The following is a 19,243-nucleotide window of genomic DNA, read 5'->3' as shown; positions in this document are numbered from 1 at the left end:
AACGCCGGGGCTGGGAAAGCAAAGGGCAAGTGGAGCCTGAGAAACCCAGACACACTCAGACATCAGACAGCATTTAGCCATCAGGACAGAGGACACCGTGACCTTGAAATCAAGGCCACTCCTGCCTCAACCAGGGGCAGCAGCCAAACCTAGGGTGCAGATGGGGCAGGACAGGTGAGTGGCAGTAGATAAGGCACATGCTAATCGCACTGGCCAGCGCAGAAGACAGGTGTTGACCTGGGATCATTACATCTTGGTCCTGGCCATGAACCTCAAACACGTATAATCTGCTGAGCCAGGAGCCACCAAAAGAGCCTCTCAGCACACACGACATCCTTACATACCAACAGGGACAGACACAGACTGCTGTGTGCCTCGACTTCCCCATCTGTAACACCGGTAATACAAATAGTACCTACTATTAGTAGGGAGCAGGCAGAGGGCTGCTGGGAGGATTCGCTGAGCTGACACAAGTAATGGCCCCACAGCAACACTCATGGGACCCGCTGGACCAGGCAGGTCCTGACAGGTAGTGTGTGAAAACGGGAAGGAGGAGGGACTGAAAGTCAGATTCCGCCCTGGCTTCCCCAGTCTGTGGGCTTCAGCTTCATCTGTTAAGCAGGGATGGCCCCCAGTCCTGCCTTCTGTGATCCACAGGGTTGTCACAGAGATCAAATATGATGCCATACCCACAGGTGCTCTGGAAACTGCAGGGGGTGGGGATGGGAGTCCCTGTGCCCCCAGCACAAGCAAACTGCTCACACTGCCAAGTGGAGGGTGACCAGAGAGCCAGGCAGGGCCACTCTGCAAGGCCTGGGGCCCACTGATGTCTCTCAGTTCACCTTGAATCTGGATGAGGCTACCACTTTCCCCTGTCTCTCATGTTCCTCAAAGAATGAGTTTCCTCATCAGTATCCCAACTTGTTCTTCAACCAAGGTGGCCTCTGAAGGCAGCCAAGCTGGCAAGAAGGCTCCTCCCACCCAGACAGGCTGGAACCCTCCCGCTCTCAGCAGCACCCCTTCATCCCATCGGGATGGGGGGAAGGACAGAAGATACACACAGGCCCAAAGCCAGACCCCCCGCAGTTCGGATCCTGGCTCTGCTGTGTAGAGCTGTGACCACTCTGTGCCTCAACCTCTCCACCTGTAAAATGGGTTATACCGATAGTACTGGGGTGCCAGGAGGGTTGCTCAGATGAGCTCACTAGGTAAAGGGCTGGGACCCCTGTCTGGCACGTGATCAGTGCCATGCATTATCTTTTTGTTATTGTCTGCTTCCTTCCTGGAACTGTTTAGTAAATGTTTTAATGTTTGGTAAGTGATTTTTCATATGTTTATAACTTTTGTCTAAAAGACAGTTCATGGGTGGGTTTTCCCGGTTATAAAAATAAGTGATATGTGATCATTTTGGAAGAGGAAAAGAAAAAAGAAATGTACAAAAAGCACAAGGACATCTTGGCAGGCAGCCAGAAGTTACTGGGTGTGCACAGCTGGGATCAGCCCAGACAAACGGCGTCAAACCCTGGCCCTCTCTGCAGGGCATCTCTGCAGCTCAGCAGACCCGTTCTCGGGGCAAAAGCAGCATCTCACCCACCACAGGACCACTCACCTTAAACCTCTCGGTGACACCCTCCGTGATGCTGACGGTGAACTCAGCAATTTGGGGAGGACGTGCTTTCCCTTTCTTGCGGTCAGGTTCATACTCGGTCTTAGTTTTCACGACCACCTTATCCAGGAAACAGAGAAACAAAAGTCAGATGCATTCACACATATCTACCCAAAGAGGGTGGGTCCTGGAACTCCCATATTCAAAGTCACCATTTGCCAGGAAGAAATTCACAAGAAGAACGAGAACAGCCACTACTTTTTGGGAAATCTCCTCTGTGCCAGGACTTTCAGAGAAATGACCCATTCATAATCCTGATAGCAGTCCCAGGAGGGAAATATTATAACCAAGGGGCACAGAAGTTAAGCTCATTGACCAAGGTCATGCGGCTCATAGGTGGCAGGGTGGGGATGCAGCCTGGCACCTGACTCCTAACCCAGTGCTCCTTCCACCCACCAGAGCCGAAGCCTGGCTTGGCCCAGGAAGCTGGGAGGCTGCACCTGCTTTTTCACTGGCCTTGCTGTGCCACCATGGGCACAAGAAGAGGAGGTCTGAGGGTACTGTCCACAGCCCTCCAGGACTGGCTGGAGAAGCTGGCCACCAGCCTGTCAGGAAACAGATCCAGGATCAACCTCTTTGCCTCCACCCCCACATCCTCCTCTCCCCCTGCCCCTGCCACAGCCCCCAAAGGGTCTCCCTGCTCTCATTCCCCTCCACCCCCTACTGTGAAGCAGAAGCATGTTTGTCCAACCTGGAAACCAGCCCTTGCATCTGCCCTACACGCCAGCAGCTCCAGATGGACCCAAGAAGCCTCCCTGCCCGGGACACTCACGGCCCTGGCCTCAGCAGCGCTGCCTTCATCACTCACCACACCCGTTGCCAGGGACTGTTTACTTCTCTGTCCCACTGGACTGGGAGGTGTTCAAGAGCAGTGTCAAGGTGTTATAGGTCTCTAATCCCCAAACCCCACTCCCCAAGCCAGGTTTCAGGAGAGGCTGTTGCACTGGAGACAGCCAGCCACCTCCAAGCTCTTTCTCCCCCGAGGGACGAGGCCCCTTCATCGGGCAGTCCGTCACCTGCTCTCCACAATGGTGGGGCCCAGGGCAGAACAAAGAGACCCCAGCAACTGGGGACGGTCAGCCCCGGGCGGGCAGCCAAAGGGCCTCTCATCCTGCGCTGTGACCCCCAAAGCCAGCCTTGGAGAGAAAGAACAGCAGAGCCCATTCCAGGGGTCACTGAAAAATGATCCCAAGAGCCATAAACCTTATAACCACACTCTTGGCCTCCGACCCCAACTCTTTTTCCACCCAGTGCTCCTGCGGTGGAGAGGGAGGGGGTGCCTGGCATGGGTTGGCCTGGGCACCCATCCCTGTGAGGCACTCATTTCTTGAGGCAGTGGTTGGGTGTCACCCTGCCATCCTCAAACCCCAACTGGACCCAACTAGCCAGTGACCTTGAGCACGCAGGCCTAGACTGGCCAATGAATGGGAAACAAGGCTACTGCTGAGGATGAGGAAACCCACGGAAACCTCCACCGTATGTGGGGGCCCCATCAATATTCTGTCGACCTGGATTCTATCCACACCTGCCACTAACAGGCTAGGTGACCTTGGGCAATTCTCAAACTCTCTGTGCCTGCATTTCCACATCTGCAAAATGGGGCTAACATTGGTAGTGACCTCATGGCATTGTCAACACATTAATTTAAACCTGTAAAACTGGCGGCATAGTTCCTGGTGCAGAATAAGTGTCCGGCAAATGTCAGGGGAGACCAGCCCTGACTCTGCTGCCAGCACTGTGACTGCTGTCACCGCTGCACCCCCAGCACCTCAGCACTCCATACATGTTCTCAGAACAGATTCTCATTTATAACCCAACTGTGTCACCACCCCTCAGAAGCCATGTCACCTGGAACAGGTGACATCTTCTCCCTGAACTCTGAGTGTTAGCAACATGTTGCTGTTGTTCAGGTTAAGAGAGGTCTTACGTGAGGGATGTCTGGCTCCAAGCAGGGTGGAGTAAGAGGCACTGCCAGAAACTTTTGCATCCTGGAGGACTGTAACCTTCAGCCCAGTGACCTTGGGCATGTCCCATAAATGCTCTGAGGCTCAGTTTCCTCATTGTGACCTTAGAAGCCTTCTGGAAAATGACCCCAAGAGCCATAACCCTTGTACCCACACTCAGTCCCGGCTGGAAGTCCTGGCTGGAAGGCCTGGCTGGACCCGAGAAGATCATCCCTGCTGGCTGCCCCGCTTTGGACACTTGCAGAGAGGAGACTCATCACCTTTCCGAGCTGCCTAGGCTACTCCTAGTCAACCTAATTAGTTGGTGAGGATTTCACACCTGCCTGAAACCCTCCTCCCAGTATAAACTAACCGTGCCAAATGGTTCTGGAATGGAACAGACAGACTGAGGACAAGAGAGGAAGCTCAGGCCAAGTGAGGGGAATCACCTGATAGAGGTGCTGCCTCAGGACACGGAGTTCCTGGCACAGGCGCCACTGCTCCTCAGCCGAGCAGCTGGGGGCCGAGGCAGGAGGGGGTGTGGGGGCCTCGGGGCCAGGCCCTGCTAACTGGACAAGTCTGATGCCTAGACAGGGAGGGGTGGAGTAGAAGCTGAGGCCTCAGGCAGCCCTGCCCCTCCTGCAAAGCCTAGCCTGGACCATCAGTGGCCCAGAGTCGCACCACCGTGGCCTGGGGGGCACAGGTGTGGCCAGCTGATCCTCCTTTCTTGAACTGAAACCCCGGCTGCCAGCCTCTTCCCGGCTCCTGCCTCCCTCCCCAGACAACACACACAATAAAGCTGGGAGGACACCTTCACAGGGGTTAGGGCCCCCACCAGGACACCCCCAGCCCACAACACCCGACCCGTCAGCAATCACCAACTTGCTGGAACGAAGACGGAGCCCTGGCTCAGAGCCCCTTCACCAGGGACTAAATGAGAAAATAAATAGAAAAGCACTTCCGGGAATTAGTCGTGGCTGTGGTGGTTTGTAAGGGGCAGCAAGATGCTGAGAATAGATGCTGTGTCTATGGTCTTAGATGTGAGTTTTACAGTACAATTGCCTAGACATGCAAAGATCTATTTACATTTTTAAGTGTTAACTCTTGGAAATATTCTTCTTAGCAAACAGAAACGACTTAATTGGATGCTATATTCAAAAAGAGATTCTTTAAATTCAGCAGAAAACACTTTGGGGAAAGGTTGATGAATAGTTGTTCCCAGTGACACCAATACCGAGCGAGCCCGGGCACTTATTTGGAGATTTCACAAAAGGAACAAAGAGGAAGGAGACCCTGTGTGAGCGCGCACACCCTCCTGCACCTAGCGCCAGCCTGGCAGGGGCAGGCAGAAAGGACGAGAACAATTCAGCCCTGGGGAGGGGCCATCTGACCAAGGAGAACGCTCCGCCGCCTCGGTGGGGCAAGTCGGGCTGAAACTGCCACACCCGGGAAGGTACAGGGGCAGCCTCGCCCGCTCCTAGGCTCACCCCTGATCCAGAGCCCCTGGGGCCACGGGGCAAGGGAGCAGCAGGGCAGCTGCGGGGCCAGGGCCCTCTCGGATGAGGCTCCCAGGAAAAACGCGAAGGAATCTTGCCCCACCACGTTCCACTGTCAGGACGAGAATATCATCTAAGGCAGGGCCCCCCTCCCCCACAGAATCCCGCGCGGGTACACTGTCCTCGCTGCGCCCCCTCCGGCCTCCCGAGTCCGCCCCCACTTCGCGTACCCAGCGCACGCGGCGCGTTTCTTTTGTTGCGGCAGCCGTGCGAGATTTAGGGGTGCGCACCCGGCAACGTGGAGGGGCGTGGGGGGGGGGCTTACCTTATCCGGGGGCGGGAACTGCAGCTGATTGACATCGAGGGGCGTCATCAGGGGAATGGTGTCGAAGCCATCCTCCAGCAGCGGCTGCTTGGTGCCCTTCTCTGCGAAATTGTTCCCCAACTTCACCATCGTTCCGGGAGCTCCGAGGCTGCAGCCTGCGGCGGGAGGGCCGGGGGGAGTCACCGCAAGCAAGACCCGGGGCGGGGCGGGGGGAAGTGGGCACCCACACCCTCCGGCGTCCCGGCGTCCGCGAGCTCGCCGGCCCCGCTTCGTCTCGGGGAGGGGTCGTGGGGACGCGGTGGTCATGGCCCGAAGCGGGGGTCGGGTGGTGCTGTGTATTTCTAGACCCTCATCTCGCAGGACCCAAGCGCCGGGCGCAAGGGCGCACCGCGGCCAGGAAAGGGGGCGCCGCCCCTGCCCAGCCCCTCCAGACCCGGTCCCCGGTCCTGGGGCCGCCGCACTCGGGCGACCCGCCGTTCACAGCCCCGTCCCGCGCACTCGGGGAGATGGGCATACCCCGGGCCCCGCTCCTGGGCAGGCAAGGTCTGGCCGCGGCGAGCCCAGGCGCGGCCGGCCGCACTCACCCACGCCCGGCTCCGGCAGGTCAGCTCAGCGCTCCGAGCTCCGCGCACCGAGCTCCGCCTCGCCTGCTCCTGCTCGCAGCAATGGCGGAGGCGGCGCCGCGCGCAGACCTGGGAAGGGGAGCGAGCGATTGGGCTCCACGGCCGCTCCCTCCTCGCGCCGCCGCCTCCCTTCCTGCCGCTCCCGGGGGCTGGGTGCGCGCGGGTGGCCGCGCCTCCGCCTTGACGCAGCGCCCGCCCGGCCGCACAAAGGAGTGCGGGGCTGGGCGGGAGCCTCCCCTGGGACCACGCGCCCGCCCTGAGCCCGGGGAGGGAACAGGGGAGCGGGAGAGGACGCGCCCCCAGGAGGGGTCTCGGACGGCGGAGGGCGCCCAGAGCGGGAGGACTGCGGGCTGCGCCACCCCGGGCGGCGGCATGGGCGCGAGGCGCTTAGAAAGGAGAAAAGGGAGGCGGGGACCCTAGGGACAGAGCGACCCCCAGGGGTGCGGGGAGGTGCAGAGAGGGTCCCCGCCCGCAGCGCGCCGCGCTCACCTGGGGGTCCTGAGGACGTTCAAGGGTTTGGGGGGATGGGCCCAGGAGGCGCTGGGTGGTGGCGGAGACCAGAGCAGCGAGTTCCTCAGCGCTGGGTTGGGGAGGGGGCGACCAAAAGAGGGCGCGTCCGCGTATAAAGGGGGCGCGGCCCGAAAAGGAGGAGGAGGTTTTCGGTGGTGCGGGAGGCGGAGCAGCGCTCTCCCAGGGCTGGGGTGCGGGCGCCCAGGGTGAGGCTGCCCCAGGCAGCGGGAGGGAAGTCGTTCTAGGCAAAGAGCGCTAAGTGCGCCGCGCGGAGGGAGGCGGAAAGGTTCCTCCGCTCTGGTTGGCAGAGAGGGCGGAGGTCCCACTGCAGCCGCCGCCCGAGCATCCTGGGCACAGAGGAGGGGCCGCTGGGACCGGGACGCAGAGAGAAGGGGGGTGGTTCTAGCCTGATTTGCGCCCCTAAACCCCGAGCGCAGCCGCTGTCTCAGCTTCCCAGAGAGGGTCCTGTTTGCAGACCTCCAACCCGTCCTGACCGCAGGACTCACGGATGAAAGACTATGGGGTGTGGGGGCGAGGCTGAAATGGGAGTGGAGCCCGCGCGGAAGGAGGCCGGCTGCGGGGATCGGTGCCTCCTGGGCACCTGGGGCCAGGAGCTGGGCCCTGTCAGGCGCTGGACGTGGAGGAGGCATCCCCCAAATTCGATACTTTTTCACACCCTTTCCGAGGACTTCCGCGTGGCACTGCGGAGGGTCCGGGGCGTTTTCCCTCAGCCGTCTGAGAATCCTGGGATTAAGCCAAGAGCACAGGAGCAGCCACCGCCTTGAGCCCCAGGCACAGCCTGGGAACTTGCCGCGGGTGCCCTGATTTCAAAACCCCCAGGAGGGCTAGCCGTCTTTGACAGGTGACCTAGTGGGTCTCTTGTAACTCGCCCCAACTCTCCAGCCAGGGTCTAAGTGTGCCTTTGACCACAGGCCAGCCTGGACTGAACCCAGGCTCTTGGCAGAGGCACCCCACCCCCAACCCAGGGAAAGCGGGTGTCAGACTCTGGCCCCTGCCACGGGCCTCAGGGACCCACAGAAGTCACCTTTCTGGCACTTTGATGCCTTCCTGAAGCAGGTGAAGAAGAGAAGATTTCTCTCGCTCCACTTTAGAAATCTGCCCAGGCATCTGCCACGAGGGTGACTCACTGGTCAGGAGAAACCCTTTGGGCTTAAGCAAGGGAATGGCTTCCCCACCCCCGTCTCAGGCTCAAGCGTTTAACAGAACCCACCACACACGCGTGCGCGCACACACACACACACACACTCGGTCAGAATTCCACACCAGGAGGAACAAAGTGGAGGCCCTGCCCCTCCCTCAAAGACTGTCAACTGAGGAGGACAGAGAGGCAAGAAGGACCTAGGTTGTCCCAGAGATGGACGGTGGACAATCATGTTTCTCTGCTAGCTGGCCCTGTTTGCTGTCTTGGGTCTTGACTGGTGCTGGTCGTTGGGACTGTTTCATCCTGTGGTTTTCTTCCTCTGCTGATTGTATCTGGGCCCTGTGAAGGGCACGGACGATGCAAAATGCTTGAGACACACAGCCACCCGCAGGGAGCTGTGGACAAGGGCAGGTCTTTGCTGGGAGCAGTGGCCTCTGCCTCTTGCCAGGAGGGAGGACATCCAGAGACTGTGGGTAAAGCATCCTACAGGTGGGCCTGAGAGAGGTGCGTGCAGAGGGGAAGGCATTCCAGGTAGGGGAACAGAATATGTTAAGACAGTATGTGAGCTTCCTGCCACTGTTGGAACAAATTTGGCTTAAAACAAGAGAAACGTGTTCTCTGCTGGCTTTGGAGGCCAGAAGTCTAAAGTCTAGGTCCCAGCAGGGCCTCACTCCCTCTACAAGCCACAGAGGAGAACCTGTTCTTTCCCCTTTCCAGCTTCCAGTGGCTCCAGGCATTCTTTGACTTATGGCTGCGTCACTCCAATCTCTGCCTTCATGTTACTCCAGTCACATTGCCTCCTCCTCTTCTCTGTGTCTCTCATAAGGACACTCATCATAGGATTTAGGGCCTGCTGGATAATCCAGGATAAGGTCTCCCTCTCAAAATCCTTAACTTAATCCTATCTTTGCCGTTTGAGATAATGTTCACTCTTTCACTCTGTAAGGTAAATCACAGGTTCCTGGGATTAGCATGTGAATATATCTTTTAAGGGCCCCCATTCAGTTCACTACAGGCATTAAGCTTGCAAGGGCGTGGTGATTTGGAGAACCCAAGTCATTCACAAAGAGTGGCAGAAATTAGGTTGAAGAAGCCACAGCCACAAAAATGGGGATGGCTGAGGCTGCAGTGGTGGTTGCAGGTCAAACAGATGTCAGGTATTTTCACAACATACAAAAGGGAAAATCAATGGCATGTGATCTCCCCCCGGACCGGTTTCATTCCAGCACCAACAATTTAAAATCCAAGTGCCACAGAAGATTGTTGACACATACTCAGCTTTTCTAAATGACTACTTTTTTTTTTTTTTTTTTGAGACAGAGTCTTGCTCCATCGCCAGGCTGGAGTGCAGTGGCACGATCTCAGCTCACTGCAACCTCCGACTCCCTGGTGCAAGCAATTCTCCTGCCTCAGCTTCCTGAGTAGCTGGGATTACAGGCACGTGTCACCACTCCCAGCTAATTTTTGTATTTTTAGTAGAGACGGAGTTTCACCATATTGGTAAGGATGGTCCTGATCTCCTGACCTCGTGATCCACCTGCTTCAGCCTCCCAAAGTGTTGGGATTACAGGTGTAAGCCACTGCACCTGGCCCTAAATGACTTAGGAATACTTCCAGGGTTACTGATCTCAGGCACAGACCCATCACTGCCTGTACGATTGTAACTCCTACCCTGCTCCCTCTCCTCAGGGCAGCCAGGCACTACTCTCTAATGACCCTTGTACTTCCAGGTCCAAGCCTTTTAGCAACTTCCCTTGTCCCACTGGTTGAAGTCCAGACTGTCACAGCAACAGACAATGTGACATAGTGGCTAAGCCGTGGCCCGATTTTGAATCCCGTCTCTCTCTTCCTAGCAGTGTGACTTCAGGCAAGCTGCTTAACCTTTCTATGCTTCAGTTTCCCCATCTGTAAAATGGAGATAATGACACCTCCATCATAGCAGTGCTGTGAGAATCAAATGAGCTATTCTTATTTTTTAAGTGCCTGTTTTAGGTATTACTATTGCTTTGACCTCTAATTCTGTACTGCTGTGGTCTCTATTCTTAGCAGCTGGTGCTGGAGCCAGGGTGAGGTGATAGACACTTTTCCTGGTTATGTGGCAAGTGTTCAGAGTGACAAAGGTGACTCTTCCCCTAGAGGCCTGATGAGCCTCTTTGCAGCTCAGAGAAGTCAAATGATGAGTCCCGGGCCACAGGCTTCCCTGCAGAGCTGGGATGAGTTGCAGGCTCCAGTCAGGTGTCCCACAACCAGCCAGATCTCCAGGATGGATGAGGTCCTGCTGGGGGGGTGGCCCTCCAATGCTGTCGGGCTATGGAGGTTCAGTGGCAGGAGATCAGCGGAGGTTCTGCTCTGTTTTTCTGCAGCCTAGCCATGTCGATCCAGAGATGCTTCATCCAAATGTCTTATTTTTAGATTGAGATGTAATTCACCTGCCACAGATATCACCAGTTTAAAATATACGCTTAACTGGTTTTAGTATATGCACAAGGTTGTACAATCATCACCACTAATTTCAGAACATTTTCATCACCCAGTAAAGAAACCTGTATTCCACAACAGTCGCTCCCCGCACACATCCTCATCTCTGATGGTTTTAAGTTTCTCGGGTCCACTTCTCAATCCACGGGATCAGCCGGCACACTGGGATCAGCCGGTACACTGGGATCAGCCAGCACACTGGGATCAGCCGGCCCACTGGGATCAGCTGGCCCACTGACACAGAATCGGGAGAGACATTAGGCTCTGGATCTTTCTGCAAATGGGACAATCCATTTGCAATGTGAAGAATCAGCCCACCTGGGTGAAGTCATCCCTGTTTCTCCTTAAACCCTGTCCTCTAGCCAAATTCTCCATTCCCCCAAGCACCTGCCTCCAGGCCTTTGCAAATGCTGTTTCTCTTGCCTAGATTGCCTTCCCCACTCCTCATCCATTTCACAAACTGCTCCTCATCCTCCAAAGCCCAGATCCCATGTTGCCTCCTCTTTGAAGCCTGGCCTGTCTTTATGCTTCTCTATCCCGGAGTCTGGATATTTACATTTCTGTATAGATCGTGAGCAAATGAGGCAGAACCACTTAATCTTTCATTTCTATATCCCCCCTGTCTAGAACATGGCCTGGTAATCAGGAAATGTTTGCTTAATTGAATAGGCATCCACTTAGTTTACATTCACAGTAAAGTAAGACATGTGAACATCAGGGGTGTAAAGTCGAGTTCAAGTGCATACTAAGAAAGTCAGGCCATGCCCGATGGCTCATCCCTTTAATCACAGCACTTTGGGAGGCTGAAGTGGAAAGAACACTTGAGCCCAGGAGTTTGAGAACCACCTGGACAACAAAGTGGACCCCATCAAAAAAAAAAAAAGAAAAAGAAAGAAAGAAAAGAAGGAAGGAAGGGAGGGAGGGAAAGAGAGAATTAGTCAGGTGTGGTAGCACACACCTGGGATCACAGCTACTCAGGAGGCTGAGGTGGGAGGATCGCTTGAGCCCAAGAGGTTAAGGCTGCAGTGAGCTGTGATTGCACCCTGCTCTCCAGCCTCAGCAACAGAGCAAGACCCTGCCTCAAGTACAAAAAAAAAAAAACAGAAAATTCCTGGTCTGATTAAAACTGAAGGCAGGTTTGCCCGTGACATCATTGTAATGCTCTCTTCTTAGAGTTGACCTTACTGCAAAATGCCCAGTTCTGGAAAACCCCAAATGTTATTATTTAAAATACATAATATATAAATGAAATCATAAATATAATTTCTAGTGTTCTCCAGGGTTTTATTTACCTTTGTGTTTCCCAGCGCTTGGCCACATGAGACGCTCAGTAAATGGCTAAGAAATGAATGGACTCACTCTACTTCTTTGCTTTCACTGGGTAAATATGATTATGGGGCTCAGAATCATTTGATGACCGATGATGTATTTAAACAGAATCGTGTCTGTGTGTTTAGTTTGGGGGTTTAGGGATTTTGTTTGCTTGTTATTGCTATTTTGTCTTATAGTCTTAATGAACCACTCAGCAATTCCTGATTTTCCCAGATTATTTCTAAGATCCATTTTGCTTTGGCTGTGAGGCACTTGACCTTGGGGGAGTGGGAGCAAGAAAAAGACAGCCAAAGGCTTTGGTGAAAAGCCCTCTGTGGCCTGCGTTTCCTCATCTGTAAATTGAGAGGAATGGTCACACATGTTTTCTTCTTTCAGCTCCAGGATTTGGTATCTAAGAAAAGATGATTTACAAATGCTCCCCATTGGAGTCCTATTTTTGGATTTGTGATGAGAGCCTTGCAATGTGGGGTGATCGATGGGCATAAAGGCAGCAGAAGCTGAGTGTTCTTTGGTTGGATGCTCACCTCCAAGATGCTGGCAGCTCCAAATTCCTCTGGCCTTCTCGTTTTCCTCTCACAACCCAGGCTATTTTCAAATAATCCAACCTGTCCAGCTCTAAAATTAAGGACATTAGAGTAGAAAAATATTTAGGTCAAGAAATGTTCTCCCTGTCTAGGATTTCCGTCATGAAGAGGGTGGAGGGGAGGGCGGAGAAGCAGCCCAGCCCCCAAACCCAGCAGAGGCAGGGGAGGGAGGCACGTGAGGACTTCTTTTTCTTTTTCTTTTTTTTGAAACAGAGTCTTGCTCTCTCACCCAGGCTAGAGTGCAGTGGCAGAATCTTGGCTCACTGAAACCTCCACCTCCCAGGTTCAAATGATTCTCCTGCCTCAGCCTCCTGAGTAGCTGGGATTACAGGTGCCTGCCACCATGCCCAGCTAATTTTTTTTTTTTTTTTTTGTATTTTTAGTAGAAACAGGATTTTGCCATGTTGGCCAGGCTGGTCTCGAACTCCTGACCTCAAGTGATCCACCTGCCTCAGCCTCCCAAAGTGCTGGGATTACAGGCATGAGCCACCACGCCCAGCAGCACACGTGAACTTCTAAGGAGCGCATCCCGTGTGCCTTTTTTGGGGGGAGGGTCAAATTCAGAAGATAGAGCTCTACAGTCTTGCAGAGGGGAGAGGGTGAAATGTGGACTGAACGAACAATTATGTTAGGGTCAAGGGTTTTTGCGAGGTTCAATAATCCTCTAGTTCACACCTTCATTTTATACCTGGGCCAGCAGGGAGTAGGGTGCATTGTTGCCGGCCACTCAGAGGAAAGGTGGAGCCTGTCCGTGGGCCTCTGCCTGTTCAGTTACCCCCAGTGAGCCACGGGAGCTCACAGACCAGGCCAGACTCCTGCCGCCACAGCAAAACTCCCAACCCCTTCACTGTTCTGATCCACCAATGGTGCTGTGCAGGCCTCTGCCCTTGGCCCGTCAGATCCTGTCTCTAGGACAGGAACTGGGCTGGATGGACTGTGGCCGCTGCAGTGGACATCCTTGCCCTCTGGCCAAGAGGCATTTGCCCCCTGGCTTCCTCAGGCTGGCCCTATTCCTCAAAAAAAGCCACCCCTCCTCCAAGGCAACCTCAGCCCTTCCAGAACCCTGTCACACCTCCTCCCCTCCTCCTGCTGGCCCAGGGATGGTAATAGCTCCCCCTGCAAGCCCAGGCCACTGACGCTTCTTCTGAGCCCTACACCCTGGCCACCTCTGCAGACAATTCTTTGAAATACATCTCCTCAAATGATTCCATTTGGCATGGCCCCTGCAACCTCTTGGTATCTTGACTGATACAAATGCCGAGGAGAACACTTCTTGCTCCCTGAAGCCCCCCAGAGCCTCAAGGAGGAAACCCCTCTTTAACCATCCTCCAAGCGAAGAATTAGATGATGATGATGATGACCATGAAATACCTTCCCTGTCATCATCTTAGTTTTTTTTAGCTTCACAAAAATTCTGAAGTAGAAAGGACAGGTACTGTTACACCCATTTTTCAGATAAAGTAACAATGATCATTGGTGTAAATGACCATATTAATAGTATGTGTCGTCAGGGAATACGGAGGGAGCACCAAAGTGCTTTCTAGATATTTTTCCTAATGCCCTCAACCCACATTCTAGGGCTGTTTGTATTCACAGTCCATCTCTCAGATGAGGCCACCGAGGCTTGGGTGACAGATGATTATTAAGAAGATGCTGGAGGTTCTCACTTATAAGTGGGAGCTGAACAATGAAAACACACGGACACAGGGAGGGAAACAACAGACAGTGGGGCCTGTTGAGGGGGTGAGGGAAGGGAGAGCGTCAGGATTAATAGCTAATGCATGCAGGGCTTAATACCTAGGTGATGGGTTGATAGGTGCAGCGAGTCACCATGGCACACGTTTATCTATGTAACAAACCTGCATGTCCTGTACATGTACCCCAGAACTTAAAATTAAATTAAAAATAATAATGCAGATAAAAACATAAAAAAAAGAGAAGATGCTGGGAAGATATGTTGGCAGGAGGGAGAAAACCAGGCACTTCAAGAACTCAGTCAGAGTCCAGGCGCGGTGGCTCACGCCTGTAATCCCAGCACTTCGGGAGGCCAAGGTGGGAGGATCACTGAGGTCAGGAGTTTGAGACCGGTCTGGCCAACATGGCAAAACCCCATCTCTGCTAAAAATACAAAAATTAGTCGGGCATGGTGGTGCACCCCTGTAATCCCAGCTACTCGGGAGGCTGAGGCAGGAGAATCACTTGAACCCAGGAGGTGGAGGTTGCAGTGAGCTGAGATCACACCACTGCACTCTGGGCGAAGGAGCAAGACTCCATCTCAAGGGAAAAAAAAAAAAAAGAACTCGGTCAGAGGGGTGGACTTCCGAGCAACAATGCAGCCCCCTATTGTCCCCAGGCCCAGGCCTGCTCTCGGCCCATGCTGGCTGACAGGAGACCTAGCTATGCCTCTCTTTCCCTTCTTGACTCTAATAAAGCGGGGAGGGAGGATCCCTTAAAGCCGAATACTCTCCTCAGGTCCTGAGGTGATGCTAGTCCTCATACTAGCCATGTGGCCTTGGGCAAAGCGTGCCCCCACCTCCGTTTCCCCTTCCATAAAATGAGGGGTTTGGACTAGAATAACTTAATTCTCCTCCCCCTGAGAAGTGTCCCCCCGCAACTGTGTTCACTGTCACGATGGCAAGAATGGCCCAGGATGAATCAGAACCAAAATTATCGAGGACACACTGAGGTCAAGCAAGTGACCACGCGTGACCGGGGGGGATAAATAACGAAGGCCACATAATTCCATTCCGCCCTTCCCCTGCTTTTTTCATAAGCAGTCCAATGTCCCTCAGCACCAGCTAAGTACCAGATTTCTAGCTTGTAGCAATAACTCGTATTAAATTATTTAGCCAGTAAATGATTATAAAAGCACTTTGCCAAAGTAAAGAACCACAGAAAGGCCAAATTCTAATAACAGTAATACCACCATACGCTTGAATTAATTATTGAATTTTTTAAAAGCCCACAGATGGATGAATGCAATTCATTTCATGCTTTGTGGAGCCAGGGTCCCTGGGAGAGTGTCTAAAATTCACAGGCTCCCCGGAGTGTGCTGGAGATTACACAGCGAAAGGCTGAACTGCATTGCAGGCGGCGCAGCGATGAGCTAATGGGGCTTTTCCGTCTGGAATGCCTCCATCCGTGCAGCTGGGGCTGGGGTTTGGTGGCCACAGCAGAGTGAAATTAGCACACAGCCCCTAGGCCAGCCCTGATCCACAGGCCCTGAGCTGTCCTGCAACTTCTGGCCATGACATGATATATATATATATATATATATTTTTTTTTTTTTAATGTTCATAATCTGTCACTTTTCTCCCCTTGTTTCTCAGGCCCAGCTCAGGAATAAGCTTGGGGTCCTCATGAGCAGATTTTCCAGAGATTGAATTTTTATCCCTCTAGGTCTAATTTTCCCCATTTGGGACCAGAGTCATTCTCAAATGCAGAGCACGTCATCCTGCCTTCCAAAACAGAGGACCTTGGAAAGAATTTAACCTCTTGTTGAAGAATCAGGTCAGCTTCATGAACACCAGAGACCGAACTGGATTGGGTGCTATGGGCTGGGACTCGTGCCCTCCACTGGCTGTCCACAGGCTGTGGGCTTGGCTAGGCTTGCCCCTGCCATTGTCGCTGCCTCTGTGGCCGCCGTCCGCACAGCGATTGCAGACGCGATCCTCACAGTGCACCCCTCACTCTTTCCCGTGCACTGTTTCTAATCTGCTATGAGCAGAGAGTCCAAATTGCCAAACTTATCAGAATGACATCTGAAAGAGGCTGTATTGGGTTGAAAGGTGTCCCCCAAAATTCATGTCCATCTGGGACCACAAAATGTGACCTTATGGAAATAGGTCTAATCAGATAGAAAAGGTAAAGATCTTGAGATGAGAGCATCCTGGATGTAGGGTGGACCTCAATCCAATAACTAGTATCCCTATAAGAAGAAGGGACATGGCTGGGCGTGGTGGCTCAGACCTGTAATGTGAACACTTTGGGAGGCCAAGGCGGGCAGATCACTTGAGGCTAAGGGTTTGAGACCAGCCTGGCCAACATGGCGAAACCCCATCTCTACTAAAAATACAAAAATTAGCCGGGCATGGTGGTGCATGCCTGTAGTCTTAGCTACTGGGGAGGCTGAGGTAGGAGAATTGCGTGAACCCGGGAGGCAGAGGTTGCAGTGAGCCGAGAAAGTACCACTACACTCCAGCCTGGGTGACAAAACAAGACTCTATCTCAAAAAAGAAAAAATGAAAGGACACAGGGAGACACATAGGGAAAAGGCTGTGGGACAAGAGAGGCAGAGACTGGAGGGATGCGGCCACAGCTAAGGGATGCTGAGGATCCCCAGGAGCCTCCAGAAACTGGGGAAGAGGCAAGGAATCAAGCCTCCCCGGAGCTTTCAGAGGGCACAGAGCCCTGCTGACACCTTGATTTTGAACTTCAAGCCTCCAAATCTCTGAGATAATAGGTTTCTGTTGTTTTAAGCTGCCCAGTTTATGGTATTTTGTTATGACAGCCCCAGGAAATGAATACGGAGGTACTTGAGCCCAGATAGCTGTTCTACTTTTTAATGTGTTTTCCCTTTATGTTTGAATATATTACGTATTTGGACATCATACGCATTGTTTAGAGTTTTTGAAGCATTTCATGAGTGCAAATTCTCCGGATTGATTAGAGCTCAGTAGAGGGAAGGTGCATGGTCCTGCTCAATGCTGCTGTCTCTCCCTGGTGGCCTTTGCAGGACAGGGCAGGGATGAGGCTTGCTGCACTTGTCTGGAGCCTAGCCAGCATGTGGTGCTTCTTCTCCCTGAGCAGAGTGCCTCTACGTTGGGTTTTGGAATCACAAACCTGCATTGGAGAGCTGGGGTAGATCCCAGAAAGCATTAGTCCAGGGCTCTGGTTCTCAGAGTGCAGTCCCTAGACCAACAGATCAGCCTTTCCTAGGAGTGTGTTAGAGATGCAGATGCTCAGGCCCCACCCCAGACTTGCTGAATCAGGAACACTGCTTTTTAACAAGCCCTCCAGGGAGATTCTGATGCACACTTATGTTTCAGAATCATCAGTTCTGGGTTTGTAAACTGGAATTCTGCGCAGTGAGCTATACTCATTTCTATACTTTGAAAATTCCCAGCTGGGTGCGATGACTCATGCCTATAATCTCAACACTTTGAGAAGTCGAGGTGGGAGGATTGCTTGAGCCCAGGAGTTTAAGACCAGCTTGGGCAACATAATGAGACCCCGTCTCTACAAAAAAATACTAATAATAATAACAATCGGGTGAATTTAGTGGTGGAGCACATTTGTAGTCCTAGCTACTTGGAAGACTGAGGTGGGAGTATTACTTGAGCCCAGGAGGTTGAGGTGACAGTGAGCTATGATCATACCACTGTACTCCATACTGGGCCACAAAGTGAGACCTTGTCTCAAAAAAAAAAAAAAAAAGGAAGGGAGGAAAGGGAGGAAGGGAAGGGAAGGGGAGGGGAGGGGAGGCGGAGGGAGGGGAGGGGAGGCGGAGGGAGGGGAGGGGAGGGGGAGGGAGGGGAAGGAGGGGAGGGGAGAGGGAGGGAGGGGAGGGAGGGGAGGGAGGGGAGGGGAGGGGGAGGGAGGAAGGGAGGGAGGAAGAGAGGGAAGGAAATTGTCTTTTTTGGAAACGCTTAAAAACCAGATATCATGAAACATGCAAATTTACTGCCTTCTTCTGAAAAATTAAGAGACCTCACAACAAAGACATTCCCACGTGGCAAAAATCAGCTCCATGGGGAGAATGGCTGCCCACCTCCTGCACCCACCATTCCCTCTCCTGCCTTAGATGTGAGGCTTGTGCCTCACTCACCTTGGCTGCCCAGCCTGCCTGGCCCTGTGGTTGTTTGAGTGTGAGCCCCTCATCCAGTTCAATACCTCAGTTTACAGGTAGAGAAACTGAGGCACACAAAAGGGAATGAGCATGTTCCAGGAACCATGTAATGCTACCGACTGCTGACTGACTGGGCAGCTCAGAAGCCTTTGCAGTTACTGGAGGCAAGCACAAGAAGCCCATGGGAGGACCTGGGAACCCTGAGATCCTCAGGAGCTCAGTTCTGGAATGAGAAACTCTTGGTGGCGCCCACAGTCCAAGCTGGAGAAGGTGAGGGTGGAATGAGGGCAAGGCCATGGAGATGGACAGGAGGGAGAGACACAAGAGATGGTCAGAGGATGGCCACAAAAAACACCAGCCAATAATAAGTGTTGCCAAGGATGCAAGGAAATCGGAACTCTCATACGTTGTTGATGGGAATGTAAAATGGTGTGGCCATTATGGAAAACAGTATCAAAGATCTTCAAAAAGTTAGACATAGAGTCACCCTATGACCCAGCAACAACACTCCTGGGTATACACTCAAGAGGATTGAAACGTAAGTTCACACAAAAATGTGCACGTGAATGTTTATGACAGCATTAATCATAATAGCCAACAAGTGGAAAGAACCCAAACGTCCATCCACTGATTAAGGGATAAACAAAATGTGGTCTAGCTGTACAGTGGAATATTACTCAGCCATAAAAAAGAATGGAGCACTGACACATGCTACAACATGATTAAACCTTGAAACCATTTGACTAAGTGAAAGAAGCCAGACAAAAAAAGACCTCATGCTCTGTGATTCTGTTTATGCGAAGCATGCAGAAGAGGTAAATCCACAGAGACAAAAACAGATGAGTGGAGGGAGTGGGAGGTGACTGCTGTTGGGTATGGGATGTTTGGGGGGATGATGAAACTGTCCTGGAGTTAAATAGTAGTGATAGTTGCATGACCGTAAAATATACTCTTAAAAAGCCCCAGCAAATTCTATGCCTTGAAATGGTGAGTTCTTATGGTATGTGAATTGTTATATCTCAATTTTTTTCTTTTTTGAAAATTTTTAATAATTTTAGGCCATTTTAATGACTTTATTTTTTTCTGAGAGAGAGTCTCCCTCTGTGGCCCAGGTTGGAGTGCAGTGGCGTGATCTCAGCTCACTGCAACCTCCACCTCCTGAGTTCAAGCAATTCTCCTGCCTCAGCCTCCCAAGTAGCTGGGACTACAGGCATGTGCCACCATGCCCAGCTAATTTTTATATTTTTAACAGAGATGGGGTTTCATCATATTGGCC

The 19,243-nt window shown here is 52.7% G+C and overlaps 1 protein-coding gene across 2 annotated transcripts in view; it reads right to left on the bottom strand.

Moving 5' to 3' along the window:
• The window catches only part of NSG1 (neuronal vesicle trafficking associated 1), a 73,711-nt gene that overhangs the window by 27,797 nt on the left and 26,671 nt on the right, over nucleotides 1-19,243 (bottom strand). The window contains exons 2-7 of one of the 2 annotated variants that reach the window (XM_030801432.1): nucleotides 12,060-12,150; nucleotides 7,923-8,064; nucleotides 7,609-7,691; nucleotides 6,015-7,307; nucleotides 5,431-5,585; nucleotides 1,610-1,726 (exon numbers count right to left, since the gene is read on the bottom strand). In XM_030801432.1, the coding sequence (XP_030657292.1) occupies nucleotides 1,610-1,726; nucleotides 5,431-5,559 (246 nt within the window). In that variant the 5' untranslated portion in view covers nucleotides 5,560-5,585; nucleotides 6,015-7,307; nucleotides 7,609-7,691; nucleotides 7,923-8,064; nucleotides 12,060-12,150. Of the gene's footprint in view, nucleotides 1-1,609; nucleotides 1,727-5,430; nucleotides 5,586-5,946; nucleotides 7,308-7,608; nucleotides 7,692-7,922; nucleotides 8,065-12,059; nucleotides 12,151-19,243 lie in introns of those variants that run through there. The other variant, XM_030801433.1, reaches the window with a different exon arrangement.

The sequence above is a fragment of the Nomascus leucogenys genome, chromosome 20, assembly GCF_006542625.1.
Source record: "Nomascus leucogenys isolate Asia chromosome 20, Asia_NLE_v1, whole genome shotgun sequence".
Classification (NCBI taxonomy): Eukaryota; Metazoa; Chordata; class Mammalia; order Primates; family Hylobatidae; genus Nomascus; species Nomascus leucogenys.
Note: the sequence above shows the minus strand (reverse complement) of the source record. Positions and strands in the feature narration are given on the sequence as shown.